Source organism: Hevea brasiliensis, chromosome 11 (assembly GCF_030052815.1).
Source record: "Hevea brasiliensis isolate MT/VB/25A 57/8 chromosome 11, ASM3005281v1, whole genome shotgun sequence".
NCBI lineage: Eukaryota > Viridiplantae > Streptophyta > Magnoliopsida > Malpighiales > Euphorbiaceae > Hevea > Hevea brasiliensis.
Window position 1 is genome coordinate 33,484,917 of NC_079503.1, and position 11,443 is coordinate 33,496,359.

General features: G+C 33.8%; 1 protein-coding gene across 1 annotated transcript; it reads left to right on the top strand.

Moving 5' to 3' along the window:
• Positions 1-1,988: 1,988 nt before the first annotated feature.
• LOC110663375 (vacuolar-sorting receptor 7) lies at positions 1,989-10,639 on the top strand. The gene is made up of 13 exons (XM_058130022.1): positions 1,989-2,532; positions 3,642-4,334; positions 4,415-4,503; positions 4,676-4,745; positions 7,869-7,952; positions 8,136-8,212; positions 8,319-8,400; positions 8,913-8,995; positions 9,133-9,199; positions 9,326-9,454; positions 9,788-9,891; positions 10,079-10,196; positions 10,283-10,639. Exons 1-12 carry the CDS (start codon positions 2,223-2,225, stop codon positions 10,193-10,195), a joined length of 1,905 nt encoding a protein of 634 aa, XP_057986005.1. The 5' UTR covers positions 1,989-2,222; the 3' UTR covers position 10,196; positions 10,283-10,639.
• The last annotated feature ends 804 nt before the right edge of the window (positions 10,640-11,443 follow it).

Consider the following 11,443-nt stretch of genomic DNA (forward strand, 5'->3'; position numbering starts at 1 on the left):
CGCTGTGTCACCATCAGTCGAAAGATATTGAGCATTTGCCTTTTTTTTTTTTCTTTTTTTTTGTCCCCATGCCTAGGTAACATTGTTTGGGTCATCTTTGGGTCACATTCTAGGAACTAGTGGTTTTGGATCTTTTAATCATTAGTGGAGCATGGCTTTTAGGACGACAAATGCAAGTGATAAAAGAGAATTAAAGGTAGCAAGGCTATTGTGTTGGCACATTTGGAAATCCCGTAGCACGGTAGTGTTTGATTTATCTTCCCTTGATCCTATTTTGATAATAAGAAAGGTCCATAATGCTCTTGATGAACTGTTCAATCTCGCTACATGGATAAGGAGTTAGCCTCTCATAATCAAATTTGGACCCCTTTTCTTCAGATTGTGCATGTGAAGATCAACATTGATGTTTCTTTTAGTGCAGAATCCTTTATGGCTATTTATGATGTGATTTCAAGGAAGGCTGATGGCCATGTGTTTGATGGCTGTGCTCCTCAGTTTATCAATCACTCTCCCTTGGGGGCAGAGGCACGTGCACTTAGAGCAACCTGCAATTTCATTATGAAAAGAGGATTATCTCATGTTGTTATTGAAACCGACTCCCTGCAATTGGTTTAGTTATTTTCCTCACGTTCTTTGCCTTTTCCTTGGAGGTAGAGCCGTTCACTCGTGATATTCTAAGTTTCTGTTAGGCAAAAAATATCCCCTGAATAGCTAATAGATGTGCTCACTGGGTTGCTAACAATGCTTGAGTAGGTTGTTTGTTAATGGGTGGATCTCTAAACCCTATATCAGTTAGAATTACTGTTGTAGCAAGATAGGATGTATATTTCTAATGAATGAAGGTGATATGTTTTTGTTAAATTAATTTTTACAAATTGTAGTAAATTATAGAATTTAAATGATTGAAGGTAATAAGTTTTTGGTAGAATTGCTGGAATTTCATAATGAAAAAGGATTCTCTCATGTTGTTGTTGAAACAGACTCCCTGCAATTGGTCCAGTTACTTTCCGCCCTTTGCCTTTTCCTTGGAGGTAGAGCCATTTACTCGTGATATTCTAAGTATCTATTCAAACCATCCTCTTTATGAGGCAAAATATATCCCCTGAATAGCTAATAGACGTGCTCACTGGGTTAATGACAATGCTCGAGCAGGTTGTTTGTTAATGGGGTGGATCTCTAAACCCCATATCAGTTAAATTGCTGTTATAGCAGGGTAGCATGTATATTTCTCATGAATGAAGGTGATATGTTTTTGTTAAATTAATTTTTACAAATTGTATTAAATTATAGAATTTAAATAAATAATAAAACAAAAAAATCTTCACAAAAGGAGAATGGTAGATTACTTTATTTGTTTAAAGGTTAATTGGAAAAAAGAACCAAAATTTTATGGGTAATCATAATTGTAGCTAAAATTTTAAATTTTGTGTATTATAGACAAACTTTAGTTAGTTGTCACAATTGTGATTAAAGGCACTAAATTGAATTTGAAAAAATTAATAATAAATTACAATATGATCTTTGAAGTTATATTTAATTAATAAAGTAGTCTATTAATTTAAATTTTGTATAATAAATAGAAAATTTAAATATAAAATTTAAATTAATGAATTATTTTTTAATCAAATAAAACTTTAAAGATTATATTATAATTTTTTGTTAACTTTTTTAAATTTAGTTTAATTTTTTTTTATTACAATTGTGTCATTTAATTAAGTTTTGACTATAATACACAATTTTTAAATTTTGGCTACCATTATATTACATATAAAGTTTTTTTTTTCTCAATTGGCTTTTTGTTAAAAAATAATAATAAAAGATAAAAAAATGTTTATTAGATAAAACTTATATAATTTTTAATAAAAAGAGCAAACATAGTTGGCTTCACTGGGAAAATATTATATCGCCATCCAAATGACATCTCTCTCATTTCCAAGCAGTTGTTAGTACGCCAATTAAAGGGTGGTAGTTCCGCTGACTCCGTCCACCAGCTTACTCTTCCTCTGCTTTTGCCGTTTCCTTTACGTCACAGTTTTATTTATTTTCTTATACAAAGACCAAACCTAAAGTAAACTACAAGTTCTGAATTTCTCTCTTTTCATCTGTGGACTGCTGCAAAGTCTCCTCTCCACAAACGTCCCCATTTCTCTTTTCTCTCGGTCAAGCAGAGCAAGAATAAACCAAACAAACCCAAAACCTTTTGTTTTGTATGATTATTGGTAATGACGATCATTTGCATGGCTCGTTTGGGAAAACTTTTGTTTTTATTTCTGGTATCAGAACTTCTGGGGAGCTTTGTGTTTGGTCGTTTTGTGGTGGAGAAGAGTAGCATAAGTGTGTTGTCTCCATTGAGTTTAAGATCAAAACATGACAGTGCAATAGGCAACTTTGGTTTACCAGATTATGGCGGGTTCTTGGTGGGTTCTGCCATGTATCATGAGAAAGAAGGTTTAGGGTGCCAGCCTTTTGATGGTGATAAGCCTTTCAGGTCTAAGACTCCTCGTCCAACCATTCTTCTTCTTGATCGTGGAGGTATTTCTTGTTTCTCTTCTTTTATGCAATCACTTGCCGTCGCTATTAAATTGCTGAATTTTGATTGATTAAAATGTTATATTTATAAAAGTTAATTAATTTGTTATGAATTTGATCGATAACGTTAATTATTGTCCTTCAATGCATCTCTTTGTATATTTCTTACTGATCTTCAAATTAAAGCTTCGTCTCTTTCTTGTTACTCTTGGCTTTAACCTTGCAATTGTGTTCCTTGACTTTTACATTGACCAGGATTATTCACTTGATCTTGATGAATTGTTAGATAAGATAAAATTATTCTTATCAATTTCATCATGCTATTTTGCATAAATATCCGTCAATGATTCAATATTGTCCTTCTAGGAGAAACTGAAATTCAGCTATTGGATCTGTGTAGTTTAATGGGCACAAAATGTTTTTGTTTTTTTTTTTTTTCATCACACTGACTATGTCCCTTGACCCACGGAAACAGTCTCTTTGCAAAGCAGGGTAAGGCTGCATACATCAACGTTTCTTGGGGCCACTTGTGGATGCTTTGTGTACTGGATCGACCTTTTTCTTTCACTTAAAAAAAGACTCCCAAATTTTTTGAGCTTTAACTTTATGGTATTAGAATAGCCCATGAGGTTTTGAGTTCGCAATCAACTAGAAAAAGGAAAAGAATCCCAAAGGTTGGTTCAGCAATAAGTAACTTACAGTGTATAGAGTTGGAGTCCTACTTACCATAGCCTAGAGTAAGAGACATATCTGTATCCAGTGGCCCAATTTACAGAGTTAATCTTAAGATTTCTTCTTAACATAGGTGCAATGTGGTCTCTCCTTGTTCTTGCCTTTGCCATCTTCCATTTTCAGAGATTGATGACATAGCAACTAGTGATCTTCAAAAGCTTCTTCAAATTACTGTTTTCACTTCTTGGTATCTTGTGCTTTGTTGTTGTTGAAATCAATGTACGAAGGATAGTACTTTCAGAAAGATTTGAAATCATAATGTTCAATAAGTAGTCCTCTATGATCAAGTCTACTGTTTGCTTTCATAAAAATAGAGATTCCCGTTTTTATATTCCCAAATTTGAATTTTGATCATTTATTTTTTCTTCTTGGAAATGTAGAATGCTATTTTGCTTTGAAAGTATGGAATGCTCAGCAGGCTGGAGCTGCAGCAGTGTTAGTGGTTGATCGTATAGATGAGCCACTAATAACTATGGACTCCCCTGAGGCAAGTGGTAATTCACAAGGGTATGTAGAGAAGATCCAAATCCCATCAGCATTGATAGAGAGATCTTTTGGTGAGAGCTTGAAGCAAGCCTTGAAGAATGGAGAAGATGTCGTGATCAAACTGGACTGGCGAGAGTCGGTGCCCCATCCTGACCAGAGAGTTGAGTATGAGCTTTGGACAAACAGCAATGATGAATGTGGGACTCGATGCGATGAACAGATGCAATTCGTGAAGAGTTTCAAAGGTCATGCTCAGATCCTTGAGAAAGGAGGTTACACATTGTTTACACCGCACTATATTACGTGGTATTGCCCACAGGCTTTTATTCTTAGCAGTCAGTGCAAATCTCAGTGCATAAACCATGGGAGATACTGTGCACCTGATCCAGAACAGGATTTTGGGGAGGGATATCAGGGGAAAGATGTGGTGTATGAGAACTTGAGGCAGCTTTGTGTCCATAGAGTTGCCAATGAGAGCAGCCAATCTTGGGTATGGTGGGATTATGTGACAGATTTCCATATTAGGTGTTCCATGAAGAACAAGAGATATAGCAAAGAATGTGCTGAGGAAGTTCTGAAATCACTTGGTGAGTTCTCTTATGCGGTGCTGTTTTGTATAGAATCCTTCTTGGACCAGTTTTCTTATGCTTATAATTTATCAACACAGATCTGCCTATTGATAAGATTAAAAAGTGCATGGGTGATCCTGAAGCTGATGCGGAGAATGAAGTGCTGAAAACTGAGCAAGAACTCCAGGTCATAGTTGTTGTGTTTTTGACACATTTTCTATTAAACTCTTGGGCACACACAAGACACGCACACACAAGACGCACACCAAGAGATGCAGATGGCTTGTAAATTTATCGAACGTATACTGGCTGTACCTAATGTATCTTCTGTTGTTTTTGTTATGTTTTATGGACATTAGGTTGGGCGAGGATCTCGTGGTGATGTTACCATCTTACCAACTTTAGTTATTAACAATGTTCAGTATCGAGGTTTGTACACAAGGGCCATGTTGCAGTGTGAATGAATTATGTATCTTATCTGATTGTGTATTAATTGAAGTATACTGATTACTGAATGATTTTGTTCAGCACATTGAAATTTATAGGACATACTTTATAGTGTATTATCTTCTGTGTTGTGCAGCAAGTGCATTTGACTCTGAATTAATATGCTAGTGCTATTTCATAGTAGATCTTATTAATCATTTTCATTTTCCAAATGCCAGTTTCCAGCAGTTTTCCCTCAAGCATAGAGTACTTCTTTACTTGTTTCATTATTTTAACAGACAAGCATGGCAGAGTTCATAAGTGTCCAATCCTCTCCATCTTATTAATCTTGCTGCTTTATTTAGCATAGATGAAAAATATTTCTATGTTTGTGTTACATAACAGCCTGCCAACTAAGTGAAACAGAGGAATAGGGAGAGAAAGAGAGAGAAATAGATGAGAAAACAGATAAATTGGATGAGAAAAGAAATAGATTGGATGAGAAGAGAAAAGAATATTCAAAGATGAGAGAAAAATATTCTTGTTTATTGATTCTTGGAATAACCTATTCTAATACAGATATACTCTATTTATACACTCCTAACTACTGTAACTGCTTTGACTTTCTCCTAAAAAGCTGTAACATCTTTACAACTACTCAACTACCACACACCACCCTCACTATTTTACTCCTTCCACATACAATTACAAACCTTACTCTCCTTACTAGTATTCATTACACTCCTTGAAATCATTCTTATCCTTAAGAATGAACAAGGGAGGGTGCAACACTGAAATTATTGATTGTGCGCAATAAACCATCACCAAAATGTCAATTGTTTCCTTCGTCATAGTAATCTTTTTTTCTTTGTCTTCTCCATCTTTCAAATACATCTTGTTTAAGAATTACAGATGCAATGTTCTTCAAAATTAATTTCTTCTTCTTCAGCCTTCTTGATATTTCTCATTTATCCTCTGTGGACATTAGGAACTCATAATAGTAAAACTCATGATCATGGTTCTCTTGAATTAGTAAACTCCATCCATTCCCATTGCTCCCAAAAATTTCAAGTTTTTGGACTCTAGATCGTGCAGCTTCCAACACTTCTTCCATTCTGAACTAAGGCAAAATCATCCTTTGTGTCATTGAGCGAAGGAATTCCACTTCATATTCAGCTCCTATTCTTCCCATTGAATAGTTTAGTTGCCTCATATGCACTTTACTAGAGGCTTCAGTAATGTTATCATTCTCAAAACCCTGAGTATTCTCATCATTTGCACCATTAGCATCATTCTCAAAACTCTGCTGAATTAAATCCTCAAGAATTTGAAATTTTTGCTCCTTCTTTTGAATCAACTTCTTCACATTTCCATCCCCATGAATCTTATCATCAAGAAGGACAATCTCCTTCTTAGCAGCACTCTCCTTGGTCTTTCCCAATTTCTTGTCATCACCCCAATAAACTTCAGTTCCATGATTGTTGTCTTCTATATCTTCATCATTCTCCTCCCCAAAAACCTCACTTATATTAGACATATGAGGAAGGAAATCCTGCTCTAGATGTTGTAATGTTTTCCCTCCTTGTGCAAGACACAATTCCAATGCATCTTCATTAGTAAAGGCTGCAACATTTTCTGTTTTCTTTCCATTTTCTGTAAAACCCCCTGAAATTTGGGATCTCAGCTCCAAATCTTGAAATTGACTTTTGGATTGTGCCTCTTGAAACAATTTATCCCTCCTTTCTATTTGCTCTTCTAACAACTTATCTAATTTTTTCCATTTTTGAAACAACAGCTCCTCTAAGCATTCTATTACTCTTCTTTCAAAAATTTCTAGCATTCCCTTGAGATCCTTTTGTTCCCAAGATTGTACTTCCATGGTTTGATGCTGTGATTGTATTTTACTTCCAAGAAAATTCGAGGAAAATAGTAAAAGAAAATCAAATCTGAGCAAGGATAAGGAATTAATACTGGAATTGGAAGAAAATCACAGAGAAAGGAATAAGAAAAATTGTGAAAAGAAGAATAGAGAAGAAATTACAGGAATAGAAAGAAAATATTTTGTAGAGAAGGAAGAAAGATTGAGAGGAAAGAGACTTTTTTTTTTTTTTTTAATTTCAGATGTTTCTTGAATTTGACAAGACAGGTCTTGATTTTGAAACCCTAACAGGGCAGAAATTGAAAATAGGGAAATTGAGAAGAATTTGATAGAGGGGAAAAGAGAATAAGGAAGCTCGCAAGAGAGAAGAATGAGGGAGAGGAAGAAAATTTTCAACAATTTCAAGAAATAGGTTTCTTGAAATGCTGGAAATAAGAAATTAAAGAAGGGAATAGAAGAAAGAACCAGAAAGTGACAGAAGAAGAAAGAATTTTGATTCAAGAATTTCAATAAAGAAAGAATAAAGAAGAAGAAATTGAGGTGAGAAAGTGAAGAAATTTCTGGGGGAGAGGAAGAAGAAAAGAAGGAATAGAGCGAAAGAAGAGAGAAAGAGAGAAGAGTAGAGAAAAACCTGGAATTCTGGAATTTTGGAAGACTCTCATGAATCTGCGCAGAGTTGTGACTCCAATAGAAAATATTGGAAGCAAACCCCACTGAGATCAAGGCTCTAATACCAAATTGTTAATAACAGCCTACCAACTAAGTGAAACAGAGGAATAGGGAGAGAAAGAGAGAGAAATAGATGAGAAAACAGATAGATTGGATGAGAAGAGAAAAGAATATTCAAAGATGAGAGAAAAGTATTCTTGTTTATTGATTCTTGGAATAACCTATTCTAATACAGATATACTCTATTTATACACTTCTAACTACTGTAACTGCTTTGACTTTCTCCTAAAAAGCTATAACATCTTTACAACTACTCAACTACCACACACCACCCTCACTATTTTACTCCTTCCACATACAATTACAAACCTTACTCTCCTTACTAGTATTCATTACTGTTTGTTTGCTTATCTAAATAGTTTATTTGCAGGTGGCATTTCTTATTCCCAATCTTTGTTCTATGAACTGATTCTACATATTTTCTGATAATTCTCGCTAACCTTTCAGCATTAGTTGTGGAAAATTAATGTATAAGGAGGTTAATTTTTATTTTTATTTTAAATTTTCTTTCCCTGAAGGAAAACTGGAGAGAACTGCTGTTCTGAAGGCCATATGTTCTGGATTTAAGGAGACCACTGATCCCCCAATCTGCTTAAGTTCAGGTTGATCCACTTATTTTACCTTCAAACTGAGGCTGTTTACTTCCATAATTGAAAAAAAAAAAAAAAAAAAAAAAGAAGAAGAAGAAGAAGAAGAAGAAGGAAGAAGAAGTGCTGTTATTATTGTTATTATTGTTATTTTTGGTAAGCTTTCTTAAATAGCTTTGTTTTATTTCATATTCATAGATCTTGAGACAAATGAGTGTCTGGAAAGGAATGGGGGCTGTTGGCAGGACAATATATCTAATGTAACTGCATGCAAGGTATATTGATAGAAGTTTTAGATTTAATGACCTCATGAAAATTGTTCTCTCTGTATAATTTGTTTCTTTTTTCTTTGAGTATTGATAATATCATGAACTTTGCCAGGATACATTTAGGGGAAGAATATGCGAGTGCCCAGTTGTGAAAGGTGTACAGTACAAAGGAGATGGCTATGCATCTTGTGAAGGTACATTTTTTCTCCTGTTTGAGAAATAGGATTTATTTTTCAACGATTTTATAATATAAGTGCAACAATGTGATGGTAAAAAAGCGTTATTATGATACTTGTGAACAGTGGAAAATGTCTTCCCGATTTTACATCCATATCAGAATATTAATAACAATGAATGATGCAGCACTATCCTATTTGGCCCTTGACATCTAAACTTAAGGTGAAACAGAAAAGGAGGGCTATACATTTCTAGTTCTTGCCTTTATACATCAAATAAACTTTGGTTACTATAGGAGGCAAAAATCTAAAGATTCCCTTTTGCTATCAATAGAAACATTGAAAATTTTGAACAATTTACATGAGCTCATGTGATCTTTTCTATTCATTATGTGAGATTGGAAGTTTCTATCAAACAATCCTGGGGAAAGACTGCTATTTCTGTTTCTCCTGTTCTGTTTAAAATAGCTGAAGTGAAGTGGAGCAGTATGATTATGCATAACCCTACTTTCTTTTTACCTTGATGACAGCTTTTGGACCTGCAAGGTGTACCATAAATAATGGAGGATGCTGGTCGGAATCAAAAAATGGGCTAACTTTCTCGGCCTGCTCAGTTCAGTGATTTTATGCATTTTTTATTTTCTGGTTTTATTGATAGTTTTTTTCCCCATTTTTTCATTTATACATAGTAATCAATAATTTTCGTTTTCTTGTTTTCATCTTGATGAAATTGCTTTCTATACTAAATAGGAGTCCCAGTTATCAGGCTGTCAGTGCCCAGAAGGCTTTCGCGGGGATGGTCATGATAAGTGTGAAGGTTATTTTCTTCTATCAGTATTATTATTAAGAATATACTCATTGTATGCTTCTTTATTTATAACTTTTTGGGTTTCTAAAATCTTATCTCTAACAATTCTTCATTTTTAATTATGTTATGTACCAGATATCAATGAATGCAAGGAACGTACTGCTTGCCAGTGTGATGGTTGCTCCTGTAAGAATACTTGGGGTTCATATGAGTGCAAGTGCAAGGGAGACCTGCTTTATATTAAGGAACAAGATGCCTGCATTGGTAAGAATAAACTTGTGTCATAAACCCTGTAATTCTTTTCTGTGTGGCATGACAATCAACCTGTGCTCTACTGTGATAATTTTCGTGTTATTTTTCAACAATTGGTAACCAAATCTCTCCTGTGAAGAGTGTTGTAGTTCTGAATATATGATTGGTAATTTTTGACACAATCCTGCTAAATTTCTTTATAAACAAGTGCAATTTATCTTTTGCATAAGTTGATGTTTAATGTTTGGAAGTCATTCTTAGCATGAAACCTCTATTTACCTGTAATCATTGAAGTTTTATATGAAAGGAGATATTTTAACTCAACTTCGTTCATCCATTCTACAGAAAGAAACGGATCTAAATTTGGATGGTTCCTCACCTTTGTGGTCGTAGCTGTTGTTGGAGGAGCTGGTGTTGCTGGTTATATATTTTACAAATACAGGCTCCGGGTATGTCTAAATGCACTCTATAGAACAACTTTTTTATCATCTCAGTTTGTCCATATTTGTTTTCGGTTGATTTGGCGCTGACTAGGATTCAAAATCAAGATATAACAGCTCTGCAAGCAACTATTATATCTGTACTTTTATTGGTGATGAATTCTTTGCTAATAAACATTTCACTTTCCCTTTACAGTCTTACATGGACTCAGAGATCATGGCTATCATGTCACAGTACATGCCACTTGACAACCAACATAACAATGAAGTTCCAGCTGAAGTGCAACCTCTGCGACAGGGCACATCTGTATAAGGTAGCAAATCATTTTCCTTCTATCACTGGTCTATCTTTGGTAGTAGTGTTTTCTTACAACGGACTCATTTTGTGACATTCTACCAGCTAAAGCAATCGGTTGTACAAAGAATGTTCCTGTTAGAGGATTAAATCCATTATGCTGTAAATTTTAGATCCAATGGCAGCTCTTACATCAGGCAGGGAGAGGTCCACTTGTTGATCGACATAACATTATCAGGGCATTACGAGTTTCCGATATAGAAAAATACTACACAGAATATATATATTTTTTGGCTGTAAGTAAATAGTTGAGGTGTAAATTTATCTTCAAGGATTAATAAGGACATACATGGATGAAAGGTAAGAGAATAAACAAAAGGAGGATATGTGTAAAATGAAATAGTACTTGTTATCATATGTTAGTAAATTTTAGAAACACGATGTTCCTATTCTACTGAACAATTTTTATGTGCAGAACTCACCTATATATTTCCATTTAAAAGGTATTTCTTGTAGTCTAATAATAATAATAATAATTTCCATGAAGTTCAAATATTAAATAGTTCTGATAAAACTGCAGCAAATTATAAAGCAAGCATGTAGTATATAGCGTTAATTACAAAAGATTTTCCTGAGTTACATTTTTGTTGTTACCATTTCAAAATAGCATTTTTAGTCCATGAGATTTATCAATGAATCAACACTTCAGTTCTAGATTATACTTTGGTTTCTGAAATATAAATTTTTTACTGTATTTTGATCTATGAAGATAAAATATTTTAGTTCCTAAAAGCCCATATATTTTAGTTATGATAATATAAAAACTAATAGTGCTAATCTGGAAATAATAGGGATTGAAGTGTTTTTTCAATTAACGTTACACTGGAGGCAAATTTTCTCCCACGGCCTTTTTGAAGACAATGGTTGCCAAAAGCTAGTATATTTTGTAGGAAACTATTATTATCATTATTATTATTACACTTATTTTTTATCCTCCATTTTAAATATGTTGTAAAGCAGTGAGGAGCTCTATGATGAAAATATCATTGGATGGTAAGGATTTTGAAGTATTTTAAAGACTAGAATGATTAAAAAATTAATAAAATAAAATAATTTTGAATATTTTAAGAAATTAATTATATTGCTTTGAAAATAGAAGGTTTGCTTTTCAAGTATTTAATTGGACCTAATTTAATATTTTTTAATGTTTTAAATGGACTTAGAAAATATTTACTTAAACTACATTAAATAATAAAGTCCATTAAA

Coding starts and splice junctions, on each gene's coding strand:
- LOC110663375 (XM_058130022.1), top strand. CDS start 2,223: ATGACGATCATTTGCATGGCTCGTTTGGGAAAACTTTTGTTTTTATTT. Junction 8,213..8,318: donor CTAATGTAACTGCATGCAAG/GTATATTGATAG, acceptor GAACTTTGCCAG/GATACATTTAGGGGAAGAAT. Junction 9,892..10,078: donor TTTACAAATACAGGCTCCGG/GTATGTCTAAAT, acceptor TTCCCTTTACAG/TCTTACATGGACTCAGAGAT.